Source organism: Phoxinus phoxinus, assembly GCF_949152265.1.
Source record: "Phoxinus phoxinus genome assembly, chromosome: 7".
In the NCBI taxonomy this organism is placed as follows: domain Eukaryota; kingdom Metazoa; phylum Chordata; class Actinopteri; order Cypriniformes; family Leuciscidae; genus Phoxinus; species Phoxinus phoxinus.
This window is the reverse complement of record NC_136882.1, coordinates 14,709,855-14,731,331: the sequence shown is the minus strand read 5'-3', so window position 1 is coordinate 14,731,331 and position 21,477 is coordinate 14,709,855. Positions and strand designations below refer to the sequence as shown.

The 21,477-nt window shown below is 36.2% G+C and overlaps 2 protein-coding genes across 2 annotated transcripts in view; one reads left to right on the top strand and one right to left on the bottom strand.

Moving 5' to 3' along the window:
• Positions 1 to 3: 3 nt before the first annotated feature.
• On the bottom strand, positions 4 to 11,178 carry pdzk1 (PDZ domain containing 1; the record flags this gene model as incomplete). The annotated part of the gene is given in 10 exon segments (XM_079618226.1): positions 4 to 69; positions 1,068 to 1,070; positions 1,072 to 1,398; positions 2,317 to 2,550; positions 2,939 to 3,135; positions 6,431 to 6,626; positions 7,737 to 7,873; positions 8,346 to 8,574; positions 8,692 to 8,903; positions 11,134 to 11,178. Coding segments are annotated over 9 exon segments (1,596 nt in total). The 5' UTR covers positions 8,899 to 8,903; positions 11,134 to 11,178.
• A 680-nt stretch (positions 11,179 to 11,858) lies between these two features.
• cckbrb (cholecystokinin B receptor b) overlaps positions 11,859 to 21,477 on the top strand; it is a 32,648-nt gene continuing 23,029 nt past the window's right edge. Inside the window, exon 1 of the mRNA XM_079619026.1 lies at positions 11,859 to 12,299. Coding sequence (XP_079475152.1) covers positions 12,152 to 12,299 — 148 coding nt within the window. The 5' untranslated portion in view covers positions 11,859 to 12,151. The remainder of the gene's footprint in view (positions 12,300 to 21,477) is intronic.

The following is a 21,477-nucleotide window of genomic DNA, read 5'->3' as shown; positions in this document are numbered from 1 at the left end:
TGCTCAGAGTCTTTCGTCCGTACTCGCATCTGATGATGAAGATGATGATGAGGATGATGAAGAAGAAGCCTAGGGTGAAAAGATAGATGGTGGAGTTAGGATTGTTTAAAGATTTAGTCTGATGATAATAATGTTTCTTGAGCAGATAATCATCATATTATAATGATTTCTGAAGAATCATGCAACACTAAAGACTGATGATCCTGGGAATTCAGCTTTGCCATCAAAGGAATAAATTACATTTTAAAATATATTCAAACAGTTATTTGACATTGTAAGACTATTTCATAATATTACGGAAATTTTGATAAAATAAATGCAACATATTTTGAGCATAAGAGACATCAAAAAAATCCCACAAACTTTTGAACAGTATATTGTTGTTGTGTTTGTTTTGTCATATTGTAAACCTGAGGTATATCTATATACTATATGACCAGTGTTGGTCAAGTTACTTGGAAATAGTAATTAGTTACTGATTACTGATTACTTCTCCAAGAAAGTAATCCAGTTACTTTACTGATTACTTATTTTCAAAAGTAATTAGTAACTTTACTAGTTACTTTACTAGTTACTTTACTTCAAAAACATGATGCACGACCTGAATACGCTATAAAAGCAGACCTTTCAGCTTAATTATATTCTTTCTGCATATTCCATCATCTAAAATTGAATCAAATTAAAACCCTTTCTTATTTGTATAAGCTAGTTCTGTCTGTAACACTTTATTTCGATAGTCCACTTTAGACATTCTACTAACTATAAGTATTAATTGACTGTCTGCTTAATATTTGCTGACACTTTATTTTATTGGTCCCCCAACAGACATTCTACTGACTATAAGTAATCTGGCAACTACAAGTCAACTTATTCTCCTAACCCGAACCCTAACACCTAACCCTAACCTAACAGTCTACTGACAGTCTACTACGATCTACTAATACTCTAATGAGAGTTAGTTGACATGTAGTTGACAAGTTACTTTTAGTTAGTATAATAAAGTGGACTATCGAAATAAAGTGTAACCGTTCTGTCTGCTGAGAATGGGAAATGTTGAAAAGCAGTACTGACCCTTGAACGGGTTTGAGCTGGTGGAGTGGCTGGTCTTTCACTGTCACTGTCTGAGTCTTTCCTCTTGTCCTCTTGTGTATAAGCTGGTGCTGGGACATCAGCGGAGGGCTCTTTATTCAGCAGTTGAGGGATGATGGCGATCTCTTGTGCTCTCAGGTGGTCATTGCCTGTCCCCTCAACAACCAAGAGGACCAGCGTGTTCCCGCTCTTGCGGATGAGGTTAACAACTTCCTCATGTGTGCTCATTTCCACGTTCACCCCATTCACCTCCACAAGCATGTCTTCATCCTCCAGTCCAGCTCTGTCCGCTGCTCCGCCTTTCACCACCTGGCAGAAATTAAGGATTAATCAAAAACAGTTACTCACCCTCATGTTCTATATCTGAAGGATATTTGTGAAGATTATTTTACATTTCTTTTCCTAGTGAGTCTATTAAACTCCAAAATGAAAAAAAATACAATAAAAGTATCATACAAGTGGTTTAAGTCTCCATTTGTAATACTAATAAATGTTTATAGCTTGTAAGTGAATAACAAATTAAATTGCAGTCCAAATTTCAGATTCTCAGGCAAAAGTGAGATTTTTATTTAAATAATCATATTTTCAAATTGCATTTAATTTGACTTTGAACCAGCATAATTCTGTTCGTCATGAAAACGAGTGCATTTATTCAGTTAACAAGTATGAACATGGTTAAAATATGGCTGGCTGTAGCAATATTGAGTTAAAATATGTGAGGTTGATACATTTATAAACCTGGCTATTGTTTATTTAAAACATGTTCAGTTGATTAGTATTATTACAGAAATTGTACCTATTTTTGTTTGTTTTACCTGATTAATGTATGAATTACAAACTAATATGCACCACATTAAGTTTATTATAGTTAATGCTCCATCCGAATGGATGGATATTTTAAATCTTAAATGTATGACTACATTTTGAGTATGGCACTTGGATTATATGGTTTGTGGACAACACTTATGATACTTTAATAATGCTTTTATGGTGCTTTTCTTGATATGTTGGAGCTTGACAGACATCACACCCAATTCACTTTCATTAAAGAACAGCAGGGATATTCTTTAAATATTCTCCTTTTCGGTTGTGCTGAAGAAAGTCAGCCATACAAGTTTGAAATGTCATGAGTGAACCTATTGAGTGAACCTATTGAAACACTCAATCTGTAAAAAAATAGATCTAGACAAGCTTTCTATAAATGTCAGTGTTGGGCATTTCTCAGACCTCTTTGATGTACTGTCCGTTAACTCCCTGGATGCCATTGAGATGGAAACCAAACCCAGCAGCGGTCTTCTCCAGTCGGCACAGTTTGGGTTTGCCCACATCTGCTGGGACAGGTACAGCTGGGACAGGCACAGCTGGGACAGGCGCAGGCACTGCTGGAGCAGGTTCATTCTCAGTATAGCCGGGCAGGGATCCTCTCATTTCCTCCCAGTACAGAAGTGGAGAAGCACCACCCTTGACATTACAGTATCATGCAATCATTTAATATAGAATGTAATGTATAATATAAAACATAAAACATATGCAAGTGGAATATTTAAGACTACAATTTTTGGTAACACTTATTTTGATGGTCCACATTAGACATACTCTGCATACAATACTACCTTTGCAACTATGTGTACTCTCATTCGAGTATTTGTAGACTGTTAGGTTTGGGTTAGGTGTTAGGGTTCGGGTTACAATAATTTGTCATGTAGTTGCAAGTCACTTATAGTTAGTAAAATGTCTAAAGAGGACCATCAAAATAAAGTGTACCCAATTTTTAGTCACCAGACATTGTACATACAAATGAATGTATATTGCTGTATTGTAGCAATGTCACTGAATGAAGAGGACTCACCAATTTGTACATTTTCTTGGTTTCAGCATCCACCACCAGGAGGCAGCACGTGTTTCCTGCTTTACTTATTTTGCCCACCACCTGGTCATGTGTGCAGTTATCGATTTCCTCTCCGTTCACAGCCACAAGTCGGTCCATATCCTTCAGTCCCGCTCTCTCCGCGGGGCTTCCTTTGTCTATTTCTCCGATGTAATGACCTGAGACACGGCACAAAATATGACATGAATCAAACATTGAAACGTGACACAAACATTTTTTCTACTTCTCACTTTATCTTTTCACAAAGTCTGTTATTAGTATTGGAATTAATTTATTAGTTCTAATAAAAATATGCATATTTAACCAATTGAATTAGGCAGCGGCTCTTTGCACTAGTGTTAAATGCTAAATTTACACTGAGTTCAAAGGTAACACTGTCATGATTCTGCCATCTAGTCCTTGTCTTTCTTTAAGTCTTGTGGCAGGATCATGACAGACCCATGTTTTATGTGCAAACACATGGCCTTGTTGGGCCATGTGCTTGTTGTCTCGTCATCTAGCCCCGCCCTCCTTGTTAGCCTCGTTTTGTCATTATTGCTTTACCTGTGTCACCTGTTTTGTTATCATTAGTCTCCCTATTTGATCCCCTTGTGTTTGCTGTCCTGTGTCGGTTCATTGTTAATCCTTGTCATTCTGTGAGTATCTTGTGAAGAGCTGTTGTCCTGTTGCGCTATTGCCTGTATTAATTGTTTGTTTTCTTGTAGTTATCTGTCACAGTCTAGTTAGTTGTTCTGTCTATGTTTTGCCCCCTCGTGGGCTTTGTTTTCCCCGTTATTTGTTTAATAAATCGTGTTGCCCTGACTACTGTCTGCGATTGGGTTCGTACTTCCTCACCATCATAACAAACACTTTGTCTAAAGTAGCCTATCAAAATATTCTACTAACTAGAAGTAACTTTGCAGCTAGGTGTCAACTAACTGTCCTTAGAGTATTAGTAGACTGTCTGCTTAATATCTGCTGACACTTTATTGTGATGCTCCCCAACAGACATTCTACTGACTATAAGTAACTTGGCAACTATAAGTCAACATCTTTCCTTGTTTCCTTCAACTTGTCAACTTCTCCTAACCCGAACCCTAACACTGACCTAACCCTAACCTAACAGTCTACTGACAGTCTACTACAGCCTGCTAATACTCTACTTTGACTTTGTGAGGTGGTGCAGGACCAACCATCTGCAGCTGAACTTGTCCAAGACCAAGGAAATAGTGGTGGACTTCAGAAGGAAGAGAGAACCACATCTCCAGCCTGTGTCCATCGAGGGGGTTGATGTGGAGGTTGTCAGGACTTATAAATACCTGGGGCTTCAACTGGATGACAAGCTGGATTGGGCTGGACTCTCTGGCGACAGTGGCAGAAAGAAGGACCCTGGACAAACTGCTGTCCACACTGGGCAATACCCACCACCCTCTGCACAACACCTTCATCGGGCAGAGGAGTGTGTTCAGAGGCAGACTGCTGTCCCAGCTCCACCAACAAACTTAAACACTATTTCATCCCACTGGCCATCAGACTGTACAACAGCTCCTAGTCATGGCAGGGTGGACAATAGACAATTGGATAATTTCTACCTCCCTCTGCACCCTTTACCTCAATTTGCACTACATATGTACTGTTTACCTGTTTACCTCCATCTGGACTCCATTTGCACTGTTTACTGTTTTGCACTGCTTACTGTGGCTACTGTGTTGTGAGTTAATGTTATTGTAATTTTATTTTAATATAGGTTTAATGTATGTTTAATGCATGTATGTTTTTCGTATGCTACTGGATACTTGAATTTCCCTCGGGATAAATAAAGTATCTTTCTATCTTTCTGTGGCTACTGTGTTGTGAGTTAATGTTATTGTAATTTTATTTTAATATAGGTTTAATGTATGTTTAATGCATGTATGTTTTTCGTATGCTACTGGATACTTGAATTTCCCTCGGGATAAATAAAGTATCTATCTATCTATCTATCTATCTAGAGTTAGTTGACATGTAGTTGCAAAGTTACTTATAGTTAGTAGAATGTCTAAAGTGGGCTATGGAAATAAAGTATAACCAGTGCAAATAGTTGTTAGATGCTATTTATACTTTGCGGACGATGTTTGCACCTCAGTGTATTGAAATACATTATAAAACAGTATGCAATAATACCATATTTAGTGTATATGATTGTATTTATTAAAATCATAAATGGATACCGTCTTATTGGGAGATTACTTGTTCCTGTCTCCAAATCCCTCCCCTACACCTACCCATAACCCTATCTGATAATCACTTTATTCTCACTATTAAATACCCATTAGGCACTCTTTTCACTTTTTAAATATCATTAAAATAAACACCTCTCCAAACTGACATGCGATGGGAAAAAGGAAGAAGAGTTAGTTCGGAAAAGGCGGTTTCAATCTTGGGTCGGTCGCGTCCAAAGCTAAAACAACTAGTCTCCAGGCCACTGCTCCTGTTACCACAATGGTTTCTTTTGCAATTTTGTCTGGCTAAATCAGACAATGGTGAGCGGAGTTAGTGTAAATAGCCTCTGCCAACAGGATGGGCTATTTGCACATGGTGTAAATAGACTCTCCGATTTAGGCACTTTAATGTATTAGCCTTTAGTATTGTCTTTTTAGAACTGCTTTCCAGCAGAATTGAAAGTAAATGTTCATGCTGCCTTAAAATTTTACGTTTAGTCAACTCAAATATCCATGTTGTCAAGGTATTAAATCACATTGTAATGCATTTTACAGCATCAATAGAAGAGCCATTACAGCCGATAACCTTTGCATTGTACGTTATCAAAATTCCACAGTTACGCAATGTCAATTTTACAACACAAAAACATTGTCCTTACATTGCAATAAACTTCAGTAAGTTCAGTTGGCACCACCAAGCTAAACAAAAGGGTATAGTAATGCAATGGTTAACATAATCTGGGCTGCTAACGTCACATTTCCAGGACCCAGAACATTACAATCCTGCTGTATTTCCCTTGAGAGCAGTGCACTTAATCTTAGGTTGCTCCAGTGAGACGTCCATGCAATTAGTGTACTGTAAGTCACAGTACGCATAATGAAATGCATCTGCTAAATGACTATCTAAAGGATGAAATTCTTACTACTTACGAAAAGAATAAATAGCTTGTGATATTCAAATCTACAACTACTTTTAAATGCATTAGCTGGTTGAAAAAAAAGAAAAGTGCACTGCTATAACACATCCCTCAGCAGAAAGCAAAAGATAAGCCACCAAGACACTTGGAAAGGTTTAATTTACCCAAAATAAAAGCTCACAAATAGCCTTTTTTGAGTATTTGGTCAACTGAAGCAGATATAATTTAGACCGCATCTAACTTTGACAAGGCCTAAAAGTCAATATGAGCATGATAACATATTTGACTTAAGTGACGTGTAAAAGGGCTAAGGCGTATTTCAGGTTGATATACTCTGGCAGATGGCACACACTCACCTGAACGTTTAGGATCTTCTTTCAGGATGAAGCCATAGCCATCTGTTCTCTTGATAATGTCTGCAATGCGTGGCTTATGTGAGAGGTGCCTGACCGTGGCATGAGCCACCCCTGGTCGAAGGCTTTTGCTCTTGAAGTATTTGTCAGCATCCTCCTCCACCAGCAGAAGCATCAATCTGTCACCGGCTGCTTTCACCTACAATAACAAAGGGAATACATTATTATAATATTCCCATCAAAGCACTGATATTTGGGGTAATGCAGGGTAAAACATTCTTCAGCAGCATGCATGGCAGCTATTAAAGACCTAATATGATAAAAAAATAAATTACATTTTCAACTTACATATCCAGTTGACTACTTTTACATTTACAACTTTAGTGTTTAATGTTGCTGTATGAGCATTAAGACCTGCAAAGTTACAAAGCACAGAGTCACTTCAAAGGGATTTATTCGCTATATTGCACTGTTTCCGAACTCCCTGAAACGCCTCCATTGTAGTATTGAGTTTTATTTCGGTAAGGTACACGTCACAATATTCCTCATTAATATAATTCCTGTCCAAGGCATATGCAAAAAAAGAAGTGAAGCCTGGATGAGTTACATTAACAGTGTGTTGAAACTCGCGGTTAGGGTAAAAGAACATGACATTTCCAAAACACACTTGAAACGGTTGACCAATCACAACACTCTGGTCCAGCTGTCCAATCAGAGCACATTTCGAAAGGAGGGGCTTCCGAAGCAACTAGAGCATTACAGACATACTGGAAAGAGAGGTGCTGCAACAATGTAAAATATGTGAAAAATAATATGTTTTTGACCATGCAAACATTAAAACCTATTCTAGTAAAGTCCAAAAACAAATTCAAGACTTTGTAAAAGGGCATAATATGGCCTCTTTAAAGGGATAGATCACCCAAAAATGAAACTACTGTCATATTTTACTCACCCTTATGTCGCTCCAAACCTGTATGACTTTTCTTCTTCTGTGGAAGGTAAAATAAGATATTTTGAACAATGTTGATAACCATACAGTTTCGGGTCCCAGTGACTTCCATTGTATGGTCAAAAAAATTACAATGGAAGTGAATGGGAACCGAAACTCCATGGTTATCAACATTTTTCAAAATATCCTCTTTTGTGTTCTGAGAAGAAATACAGTCTACAGGTTTGGAGTGACACGAGGGTGAGTAAATAATGACAGAATGGCTTTTCTAAAACCCTAAAGCAACTGTATTGTAAAATTATTGACAAAGAGGAAATGTTAGACAGTAATTATTTTAGTTTGGATGCCAACTTAACTTACCTTTTGCACAATCTGATCATGTGTGAGACTCTCAACATTTTCGCTGTTTATCTCCACCAAACGATCACCTATCCTCACACCCGCCTGATCAGCTACTCCTCCTGACACCACTTCTGTCATGAACATCCCATGAGTACCTGAGAGAAAACAGGGTTCGAACAAATAACCACTGTAGTTCTTCATTTCACAAGCCATTCCAAATATTTCAGACAATTATCAACAGATTGGTTGATTTATCCAAGACAGGCCTGAGAAAATGAGTTAACCTTTAATTTTCCCAGCCTCAGATGACCATTTGCTGACTGTTGACAACACTGGAAAACACGTTCTTGAGTTGGCAACCTGACTTGCTGACCATGAGCATTTCTGAGGATGAACTAATGACTGGATTTTCCAGCGTTCGCCAGTTTAGAGGCAAATCTTTAAAAGATATTCAGACTGAGGGAGAAATTTAACTAGATTTACTGCTTTTGTGTTTTTCATTTTCTATCGTGGTCCCATGTTGGTCAGATGGTCTATTTTGTTCAAGTAGTTAATTATTGGCCCAAATTGTGGACTAGATGGTACACTGTTAGTCAAATATCTGGCCATGGGAGTTGTATAGCTTACCTTTGGTGGACTTTAAGGAGAAACCCAATCCACTGCTGGATTTTTGCAGATAACAAAGTTTGGCTTTAGCGGCGGGTGCAGACACTCCATTCATGGTGGGTTGGCTCTGACCTGACTGGGACTGAGGGTCGGCAAGATTCACACCCTTGGCTTTGGCAGTCTTATACGGCTCCTCTCCAAGAACGTGCAATGTGACGCTCATCCCACTCTTTCTCACCAAATCTGCAACCTGACTCGAGAAAAAGTCCAGTGCGAGGAAAGCAAGGTAAACATTGTTTTCCCATCAGTAGCCCCAATCATGAGATTAATTTAACATTTAGAAAATCCATTTAAAAATATGTCAAACCTGACTGTGCTCCAAACTGTCCACAAAAGTTCCATTGACTTTGATAATGCGGTCTCCGTCCTTCAGACCGGCCAGCTCAGCCGCGCCGCCCATCTCCAGGGCTCGGATCAGGTGACCCTCCTCGCCGTGCTCCACTCGGAGGTAGAAGCCATAGCCCTGTCCCTCTCGCTTGGTCAGAGAAATAATACGTGGTTTTGGCCCAGCCATTTTTCCTGTTTGGAAACATTGATCGATCAGTGTTGCCTTCACGCCGAGGTCATCTAACATGTGATAAAATGCTCTTCTTGGTACATCTGATGTTATCTTATCAGATGCTCACAATTCATTACATACCAGCAATTTGGTGATCAAATTGGTGATTACAATCTAGAATGTACCAATGAAGTGAGGGGAGACCGATTTCATTTCTCACTATACGTAGCAGAGTTATAATGACAAAATGTTGTGAGATTGTTAGTAATCAATGGATTAAACAAAGAGGAACCCTTCCACCTGACACAATTATGCAATCTTATGTTCTTGAAACGGAGGTGATAACTGGGGTAATATAGAATTATCAAAGGCCATATAATCATCGACCTACTTAAGGTCTAAAGTCAACATATTTCACTTATATTTCTGAGCAGGTTGTTAAGCTAAAAACACATACAAGATCCAATCATTTCAGAGGCAGAGCAGGTATGTTTTCTTAATTAAATATAAATTAAAATTAAATTAGTTACTAAATTTAATGAGATATCAACTCAAATTAAATGATTAGAGCAAGTATTACATGTATTAACCTTTTGATTTTTATATACACCAATTAATCATGCGCAGTAATACCAGGAATGTGTCAAATAAAGACAGAAATAACGTATCAATAAACAATAGAGTCAGCGCTCTGACCCAACTGTTAATTGTTAACAAAGTGGATAAATGTTTTTATGTCCAAGTACACTCTGCTCTAAAACGCTTGCACCTTGTCTCTGCAATTACGATTACAGATCATGAAGGAAGAAAAAAAGAAAGAAAGAAAGAAAGAAAGAAAGAAAGAAAGAAAGAAAGAAAGAAAGAAAGAAAGAAAGAAAGAAAGAAAGAAAGAAAGAAAGAAAGAAAGAAAGAAAGAAAGAAAGAAAGAAAGAAAAGAGGAGAATGAGGGAGCGCTCTGATTCTGTAGTTTTCATTGTTACCAAAGAGGCTGAATGTGTTTTATTTTAAACTATGTTTTGTTCTAAAACGCTTGTACATTATCTTAGTAATTACAAATGTCAATCAGAAAATCTTTACAAAACAGTAGACTCAAATGTGAGGACCCGTCATCAAGGCTTCCAAGGCTTTAGCAAGATTGACTACAGCCTTTGTTCATTTTCATAAATGTTTTACCAGGGGAAACTGCATAAACAGCTGTAGGTTAAAGCACCACGGATGCCATATCAATTACATAATACCTCACACATCAGCTGAGAGCTGAAGTACACTTCTCACACTTGAGCGCTTCATGAACTGCTATATGAGCTGGTAATGCTTTCACACCATCGCATTATGCCTAAAACGACCTCCTTGCTGCTGTTTAATAATTAATGCTACTTGCTTCAAGTTTCTCATCTGGTACAAATAATTTGAAAACAAGAATTCCACTTAAGCTGTCAAACAGGTCAGGAAGTGGCATGATAACATTTCTCAACAAGATTCCAAGAGAGAATGGGGTCCGGGTACAACATTTCTATTCTATTATATTCTATTTTATTCTATTCTATTCTATTCTATTCTATTCTATTTTATTTTATTTTATTTTATTTTATTTTATTCTATTCTATTCTATTTTTATACAAACTTTCAAATGACATGACTCTGAATATATTTTCCAAATTGTAAGTTACATTTATAGTCTGTTCTACTTTATTCTGATAAAAACTTTCAAATGACATGACTGAATGTATTTTCCAAGTCGTAAATTACATTTATATTCTATTCTATTCTGATAAAAACTTTCAAATAACATGCCTGAATATATTTTCCAAGTCATAATTAAAATGTCTATTCTATTCTATTCTATTCTATTCTATTCTATTCTATTCTATTCTATTCTATTATGTTAAAAGCTTTAAATGGCATGACTCTATATATTTTCAAATTGTGTTACATTTCTATTCCATTCCATTCCATTCTACCCTTATAAAAACCTTAAAATTACATGACTCTAAATATACTTTCTAAATTGTAAGTTGAATTTTCATTCTATTCTATTCTGATAAAAACTTTCAAATAGAATGACTCTGTATATATTTTCCAAATTATACATTATATTTACATTCTATTCTGTTCTGTTCTGTTCTGTTCTGTTCTGATAAAAACGTTAAAATGACATGACTCTGAATATATTTTCCAGATTGTAAGTTACACCTCAAAGCAGATAATATTTAAACATATATGTTCTGAGAAGAAGTGTATGCCACTCACCAGCTGCGGTCTCCTCAGTGTCCCAGTCTAAAGGAGGTGGCTGCTCGCTTCTGCTCAGGTGTTATCTAGCACTGTGTAAGTGTGTGTGTGTGTGTGTGTGAAGGACTTTGAAAGGCCAAAGGTTGATCTAAAAGGTGAGTTATTTAACCATGTCCCGTGGCTGGAGGGTTATTCTCTGTTGCTAGGAGTGACCATACTCTACCCGAAATAAATTTAATATAACATATCTTGTTTTAACAAGACACCTTCATTTGTAAATCTATGAAGTCTGCAAGGATATCTCTTATCCATTCTATTTACTTGGGTTTACATGGCTGTAAAAAGACAAAGAGTGTGTTCATTTTAGGTAGGCCTATACGGGGTCCAGTCCAGTCCAGGCCTATAGGTCAAGTAGGTCAAGTAACCAGACTGCACTGCATATCTTGAAGAAGGCTTTTGCAGTTAACATTACAATACAATTCTAAATTCTTAGTAATATACAGTAGTGTCCAAAAACAATGCCCTGGAAAATCGACGTCTTGCCACCAGTTTTGCTTCCACAAGAGGGAGCTGATGCTCCACTCCACCTGTCTCATCATTCATAACTTTCCCTAAGCCTTTTGCGCACGTACTCCACAAACTCCTTTCAATGTCTCCACCTCTCCAGGATGCTCAAATCCCTGAATCCCACCGACACACCCCCAAACTCCCACCCCTGCTGTTTAAGAGCTCATCAATAAACCCTCAGTCCACGCGCGAGAGTCTCAGTGCCGCTCCGCGCTTCATCACATTCTCATACAGAGCAACTGTGCCTTCCCACTGCTGAGCAACAACGGCTGAAACGTTTTAACCTGCATAAACGAATCCTATTTCTCCCCGATTACCTTTTTTTGTTTTGTTGTTTTTATTGCTTCTAAATATCCTCTTTAAACGTTAAATACTATCTAATCCACTTAGCTACTATTGCGCTCTCGTTAGATACTTATTGTTGACTGATGATTGCGAGGAACTGCTAAAAATAGTTGTGGTTAGGTCCGAAATGGATTTACAAACGCCAAATGATACGTCTGGGATTTGGGCATGTCTCCAGCTTCAGAACAGGACCTCAAACGGAAGTCTGGAGTTCCCCAACGACACCTGCGGAGACGCGCTCCTGCTGCCCAAGACGGAACCAGCGCGCGCCAAAGGTGAGGATCTCTCGACACGCCAGACAGCCGTTTCAGATCGTTCATCACTCGTTCACCTTCACTCTAACAAAAACGTGCCAAAGCTTATCTTGACCATGACATTATGGAGAGGTTGGAGAACCCCCCAAAAGCTTGAAGTGGTTGAGGTGTTAAATATTAAAGCCTATGCGCATACAATAAACAAAAAAAAGAATAAAATAATAATAATAATTTCAGTAGCTAACCACAAAAGTTAGATAGTTAGTTAGAGCGTAAGCCTGCAGAGACTTCTATGCTACATGTAGATAATACACATATTTGCTACCATGTCCTCCATCAGAGGCTGCTGGGATCTCTGTTCTTGTGTCAAGAAAAAACCCTTATCATCAAACACATTACACATTATTGCCATCATAGTGCTCTAACAGCCTCTTCAAATACCGATTTTGGACTTTTAACATACACTGCACATTCATTCTTCTTCATGATGACTCCAGGATATTTTTGTCCTGTATCATGATATATCTAGACTATGGCATTGATATGGTAATCATTCAGCACTGGTGTACATCAAATTGGTGTACTGTATCAAATAGTGTATATCAAATTACTAAATGATTATCACAGGGTGTAGGGGAAATTACAATGCTTGCTATATCTTGGAAAAGTGTAAACTGTTTCTGGCAGCATCGCTACAGCTTGATTTGTTGGTAATTCAGATGTCGGTGCGATTATAATCCCATGGTTTATTGATTTCTGATGCCTTTGCATAAAGTCAACGGGAGATGATACAACAAAAGGATAATGAAGTATGTGGAAACCCTGATTTATTTTAATTAAACCCTTTAAATCCCACCTGTGACTGTGACCAACATTTACATATGAGTGAAGAACCTTGTTAGTGACCTAGAAGACTTGCTAGTGCATTAGTGTGAACTGTATCAAAGCATTGATTTTCATGTGTACATTTTTACATGGCTGTTGTAAATAGTCACGTGAGTTTTTTTTATTTTTTATTACAATCTCGGTTGTGCTACATGTGTCCTAGTGCCATATTTGTGATATAATATTTAAAATTTCTGAATATAGTTTCATAATAAATCATGATTACAAATGTAAATACATCAGTGGTCACCAGTTGAGAAACAGCGCAACATTTTGGGAAGAAAATACCAAAACAACATTAAGTTGATTAATTTAGATTTAAAACGGCAATAAATAAAACAAAGTTAAAGTAAAATGAAGCATGCATTTTTTTTATCATCAAATAAAGAAAGACAGAAGGAAAGTTAGTTTATTTGCAACATTCTGTTGGGTATTTTTAAACAAACAAGCAATTTTTACTAGTTTTGCACTTAACAATAAAACACTTTTACTAGCTCTTGGTAAAGGCATGCTGTTGTTTCATTTGGCTATCCAAGAAGTATAACACATGTGCTCATATTGATGGGAAAAATTAGGATTGAACAAGTTCATTACATTTCACAGATCTAAATGAGGCCAGGGTTGCCTCAGGAAATAGAGTTTGCAGCATTTCCACTGCTATTAGAATCACAGTCAAAGCATGTAAATAATTCAGAAGACTTCACTGCTTACATTGCTTGTTCATCCTCTGGGCATTATGACGTGAGAGACGTTTCATGACGTGAAGAAGCAAAATGTACAGTAATAGTAATGTAGTAGTAATTCTACAGACTTATAAAAAAACGGTAAACCATAAAACATTAACTATCAAAGTATACAATATATCCCAAAAGCATTAAAGGAGTTTTTACAGCATTAAAGGGTGCTTTACTGGAAGAAAGCATAAGTTAAATGTTCCTTATATTAGATTAGTGATGGACATTACATGACAGGCTCCAACTGCCGTTTGCAATATATGAAACCATAAAAACAGTGTCCCGAAGGCTAGAGGCTGTTGTGCGCTTTAACAGGATTGTAAACGTCATGGTTGTGACTGGATTTCTAAAATATGAAAACTGAATATTAAATTAGAGCCTTTCTAGACAGATTGCACTAATCACAATGAAGTTAGAAGCATAAGAAAACAAAACAACAGTAATTAGATGTGACTCAAAAATAATGAATCATATTGGTAACAACAACTGTTCATCGCAATATACCTATACTTTAAACACTTCATGTGATTGATTCAACATCTAAATGAACTGCTTTTAATTATTATTTTAAATACTTTATTTTTTATATAAAAAATAGGCTATTTAAAGACTTTAGGGCACATGCTACATATGTTCACATTTTACAGCGAAAACAAGCAATGTCTCTTTCTCTGTGGGTGGTTTGGAGTAAGCGTTCAGCATACCTCCGGGGTCCAGGCTAAATTTAGTGCGTTGCCACTGAGGAGCCTAATCAGAGACTTCACATATTCGCTGTCCATTTCCTCCATCAGCAGAGGCTGCTGGGCTCTCTGATGTTGGGTCCATAATAAACCCTGATCATCAAACAGACGTCTGTCATTATCTCCATCACATAGTGCTCCAACAGCCTCTTCAAATACACTGATTTTGGACTGTTAGCATACACTGCACATTCATTCTTCTTCATGATGAGTATATGGCGTGCATGCACATACTTATTTATCATATCAGTGATTTTTTTAAAAATCTTAATAAATCTCTTTACTTGGCAATGCCATATTGTCGACTTCCATCTAAACTGAGCATTTTCTCCAGACCCCCATCAGAACAAACATGTGACTGCGGTGTCAGATATTATTTAAATAGTTGTAGTCTTAGTCCTGTGTCAAATGCCCTTTTTAGTTGTTTTGTTGTTGTTGTAACTTGGTTTCACAGACAGGGCTTAGACTAAGCCAAGATTAGGCCTTATAGTTTAATTAAGACATATAAGTAGATTTTATAAAAATAAAAATAAATGATATTTTCAAAAATAATTTTAATAAGTGCAAGTTGCTTTCAGCTAGAACAGCACATAAGTATATCTTAGTCTGAGACTAGGCTTAAGCCTTGTCTGTGAAACCAGGGGTAAAAGTCTGTGAATTTAAGTCTAGTTTTAGTCAGTGAAAACTTAGTTATTGTGTATAATGGTTAAACTGATTATCTCAATTATTTTGCTCAAAATTGTACTGAGCATGATTTTTGTCATCTATTGCACTTTCACTTCGTAAATCACAGTATTCTTTTATCTCAGCTGGAGCGTTCTATTGGTATCACAGGTATGGTATTCAAATGGTTCCAGTCTTTCCTGTCTAATAGAAGTTTCTCTGTTAGTTTAGGTGTTCATTCATCCTCTGTGGCTTACCTCATCTGTGGTGTACCCCAGGGATCGAATCTAGCACCCTTACTATTTTCATTATACATGCTTCCTCTGGGATCTATTATAATTAGATTTGGTGTGTCTTACCATTGCTATAATAATATGTTGTTTAATTTATATACCGCTTTTCCCAAGCTCAAGGACACGTGCGCTTGCTTGCTATGCGGACGACACCCAACTCTACATAAAGGATAATGTACATCCACCCGGTTGTTATCTCAGAATAATCACGATCTTGAATCACCCTGAAGGGGTTTATCCTGAGATAACAACCGGCTGGATGTACATTATCCAGCTTATTACATGGTTACTTGCCACCTACTGTAAGTAAATAATTAGACACGAAATATTGATCTTAGTTTAAACATTTTATTAGGTCTTTAAACGCAAAGCTTCCGTGGAGAGAGCAATTACTAGCAAGCAAGAAGTTCAAACTTGACATTTAAGGGATACGGTACAGTCATACGACTTATTACACTGCATTTCGCCACATAAATAATTATGGGGATAGAGATATTTATTTGAGATCAAACTGTTTTAAAATCATACCGGTTTGTTATCTTATAATCCATTTCAGTGTACAAAACAATAGTCGCAAAATGGCAGCCGCTGCGTTTGTATGAAACAAGAGAGAGCGAGTAACTTTACAGAAAATATTGATTTGACTGAGTTTATTAGCTCACCAAATGCAAACCTTCCACGAAGAAAAATTGTTCATAGCAAGCGAATAGCGCTGCTGACTTCAGAAACCCGGATGACATACCGCTGGATGACGCGATTGACCAATCAGAATCTAGTATTCCACAGAGCCGTGTAATAAAAACCTATAAAACACAAAGATAATTATGCATATAAGAGATTGGAAGCCTGTCTTCACAACCTCAAATTGTGGCTAACAATTAACAATTTTGTCACTAACAATTTTATGCTACTTAACGATGATAAAACCCAAATGATCCAATTTGGGCCAAAAGAGCACTCTGATGAAAACTCTTATCGATATGGGCTCCCTCACGCCGTATACCTCACATCTGACGTTAAAGAGATAGGATTTTACCAAGATAGTAGTCTTAAATTAGACGAACAAATGAATGCTGCATTTAGTGCTATAGCTTTTACCATTTTCACCTGTTAGTCAAAGTCAAACCTTTTTTAAGCAGGGATAGCTTTGAAACTGTTATTCACACTTTTAACAACACAACTCGATTACTGTAATTTATTGTATTATTTATGGTTACTTGTCCATCTCTTGTCTCCAAATGGTCCAAAATGCAGCTGCCCGTCTGCTAATGGGGAGCCACAAATGACATCATATCACACACATTTTAAGGCTGCCAGTCCGATACCGAATTGATTTTAAAATTATATTATTTTTTTATAAAGCTCTCAACAAATCTAGCACCTAAATACCTTTCTGACTTGTTACTCACAACCCATCCAGATCACTTCGATCACAAAATCATCATCTCCTGTCCGTCCCACGAATGCAGTGGCTGGCCCTAAGCTGTGGAACAACATACACTGCCTGTTAGAACAGCTTCTTCAAATCCATGTTAAAAATGCATCTTTTCTCCTGTGCTTTTAATCTTTTGAAACTTTTATGTGTTTCTTGCTCTTATTTTCCTTCTCTATTTTTATGTACAGCACTTTGGCCAACCCATGCTGATTTTAAATGTGCTTTATAAATGAACTGAACTAAGCACAAATCAAGAGAATGTCAAACTCATACGCATGGTTAATTTGACACATTAACTCATCTAGTTTCCTGATTTATATTATTATCGTATAAATGAACACTCTCTACTTCAAAAGTTTGGTAACGCTTTAGATTACAACCCGGATATTACTGCGTAATTAAGACAAATTTACAGCGTAACTTTCGGCAATTATAGTGTACCTGTAAAGTACTTACATGTAAGTATGAGGGAACAATAATATGTAAAGGGACAACCAAGAGAATGTAAAAACTATTTATAACATAAACTGTGTATCTTTTGTAATAATGGTGTAAAAATTACAGGGTACATATCTATGTATTTATACTTTATATATATATATATATATATATATATATATATATATATATATATATATATATATATATATATATATATATATATATATATATATATATAGCAAAAGTGCATATGTTTTAAGTTTGGGCTTACATGTTTCAAGGCAAGTAAAGCTAAAACTATTGCCATTTATTTTTAAATATTGGGAAATAACACTCTTGTTCCATGTAGTTACAGGGTAAGTGTGACATTGCGGGCCGTAAATTAAAGTGGTGCTTGTTACCCTATTGTTCCGTGTAGTTACAGGATAAATACAATACACATACATACCAACAATCTAATATCACTCACGGGCTCGACTGGCAACCCCAAGCACGAAAGCTCAAAGAGTACATATTTTTTTCTGCTTAATATAGACAGATTTGGTCAAGTTTTAAAAAAATTTTAAACTACATTTTAGTTTAGTCTTTTCCCGTCAACAATATAGCATGTTGATATAGTCACAGTTAGTGTTTAACACTAGAACTGCCAGAATTCCATGACTACTAGAACTGCCACAAGCGGTCATTTTGACCACTAGATTCCAAACTCTATATCTTTTATGATAAATACATAATTGAGAGATTAATGCATTTATTATATTAGGATATCTTAAAAAAAATAATAATAAAAGTTTAATTATACATTTATAAATAATAATATCAGTAGTAGCCTACCGTATAGCATATTCACAATAGATAGGCTATATTTCCATATCCATTCAACATAACTCAGAACAAGATAATAACAACAAAAAGTATCTTATTTAATTATAAAAAACATTTTATTTTAATATAATAACAGAGAAAATAGTCTAATGGTGCGTTCACACCGGACGCGAATAGCGCGTCAGGCGCGAGTGATTTCAATGTTAAGTCAATGCAAAGACGCGTTACACGCATTTTACGCGCGTAACGCGTCTTTGCATTGACTTAACATTGAAATCACTCGCGCCTGACGCGCTATTCGCGTCCGGTGTGAACGCACCATAATAACTAGTATATGGACCTAATAGAGGATATCTATGTAAATAGATAACTTAGTCAGGAATTATTAACCTATTTCTGATCAACAAATTTAATCTAATCTACTTTTTGTTTGTGGAAATTAGCATATATGCAAACACTCTGGACCGCTACTGATCTTTTCTGTTGACAAAGGTCAACCGCGGGAAATGTAACAAAAGAATACCGTGAAATTCAGTGCAGTCAATATGACCGTATATGGCCGAAATAGGTAAATATGTTAATTCGTTTTTTTTCCATGTGTAATTTATATGAAAAACATTTTAAATGAAAATACAGACACTTTTAGGAAAAGTCAGATACCAGCAGAATTTATTTATTTTTTCAACAATGTTATTGCAGATATGAAATTCAAAACGGTCAAAATGACCGTCATGGCCGTTCTAGTGTTAATGAAGTCAGCGTCGTCTGATGTTGAAATGAACACTACCTGTGAGCACTAGAGTATATGTTTAAACACGTGCTGTGTTAACAAGGCAGGTAGTATAAGTCATTTGGCTTAAAGCAATGATCTCTGATCTCAGTTAAGACCCCCGTTGAGTCTTCTCAGGATGAGGTCATCAGTCATGAGCCCTTAACATTTAGATTCCAGAGATGAAGCTCCGTCAGGGTAATTTAAAAGGACACAAAGGTTAGCAGAACGTCATGCTTTTGCTTAATATAGAAACGTTTTATGTGATTAATAAACTTCCTTGACAGTTCTTGACGTGATGATGATTGACGCATATTTACATATTTAGGATCCAATCATGAGATAATTTTCTGCTTTACTGCCTGTCTGTTACACTTCTCTTCATAGTGGGTTATACATCTATGGATATATTTTACATCTTGGATGCTATATGGCTTCATAGCTGCAGTGATTCAGCAGGCAGCAAATCAGAATAAATTGTTCACATTGTTCACTGAAAAAATTTGCAATATTGCAGTGTACGATGTGCCTAAACGGGTATAATGGTCTTAATTGACAAATGTTCTGTTTGGTTGTCTTCAGCGCATCAGACAGGATCCGAATCCAAATGATGGCATTACCCATGTTTCTGGCTTTCATGTAAAAGCAATTATTTGTTCATAAACTCAAGAACATTTGCTACCCAGTCACTTAAGAGCAAATTTATTATAATTGTGTGTCCACACTGCATTACTTTTTTTATATATCCTTACATATTTGTGTTTGGAAAGAGACTGTGGCTGCATCCAAAAGCTGAAAAATGCTGCCTTCAGAGAATGTCCAAATCCAATGTTAGCTTCACAGCCCGTCTCCTGAGATATCTTCATCTGATCAAATTTTGAATTCCTTCGCCGCCTATGATATCCCACAATCCTGTGCTTTCCATTCTGTGCCAGTTAGGCTAAAAATAGATGCCGTCTACTGTTGTGTTTCATGGTCACTGTGTGTAAATGATTTTTTTTTTTACTATAACGTTTTCTACTTTTGATGTAATTTATAGTGAGGAATTACTAATTTTGAAATTATTAATTGTTTTTAAAGGGGCATGCTTTCCTTATTCCTGGAATTGACTAACATTAGTTTTTTTACCTTTATTATGGGATTTTTCTAACCACATAATAACATACATCATGCCATTGATTTTTTAACCCTTAAATGCATTAATGTTTCGCCAATCATTGTTACATTTGGATCTTTAGCGACTCGGATCTATATCTATCACGGATGGATGGATGGATCTCAATACCGTTCGCAATAATATAAAACTCTCCTGATATGAGAGTAACAATCACAGAAGAATAAAATAAAGCACATTTTGTTACCTTTTGGAGTTCGGAAGGGTTCAGTTTGAGCAGATGTTTTATACTATCATCACTGAGGACGTCAGAGCTCACTTCCCAGTATTCAGCATCTGGATTATAATCATGATCTCAAACAGATTCTCAAAACTATCATTATCAATGTTTTTATCGCTGAGAGCTTCTTCACCAGATTCACCATCAAGTGCAGTGACACTAATATTTGATTGTGTTCAGTACTTTCTCTGCAGTAAATCACTGAACCATTTCAAGTTTTGCTGATAATACTTCCTATTCTTTTGTTTTCTGCCTGCGGTAACAATGCCTGAAACGTCACTTCATAATTGTGTATCAGACAATGTCACCTTGTGGAATAAAGGTGAATTGCACTTATTCAGTCATCAAAGATTAAATTACTGTTGTGCAGTAAAAAAAATACACTGTTACATATTCGGGTCGTTAGAGACCCTATACAATTTGTAAAAAATGAATGGGAACACAGACATTCTTTTATTAAAAAAAATATATATATTGTTATATTGTTTATAATTAATTGATTGAGGAATACTAAGAAAGTTGATGTCAAAAAAAAAAAAAAAAAAACATGAATGAGAATGAGGGTGACAATGAATTACGATGAATGACGTCCTGGGTCACTAAAGACCTGAGGTGTACTGTATGTTTAAGGGTTAAACAGATTAATTGAATCAATTAATACAACTAAAAAGTAACTAAAACTACACTTAACCAATAACTAGACAGGTTATGTCAATAACCTTAGTAAATAACTAAAAAAATATATTTTTTTAATCGTTAATTGACCTAAAGATGGAATAAAATACAATAGAAATATTAACAAAAAGTAAACAAAAATGAGAAATTTTGCCTTAAGTACTACAATTACTTAAACTGAAATGAAAAGAGTTAAGACAAAAAGCTAAAGTAATTTAAGACAAAATACAAATTAAACCTGAAACAAAAGCTAATTCAATCTATTAACTATTAATAAATAACATTCAAATAATACTAAAATAACGCTGAAATAGAATATAATGAATTATAACTCGTTAGTTAAAA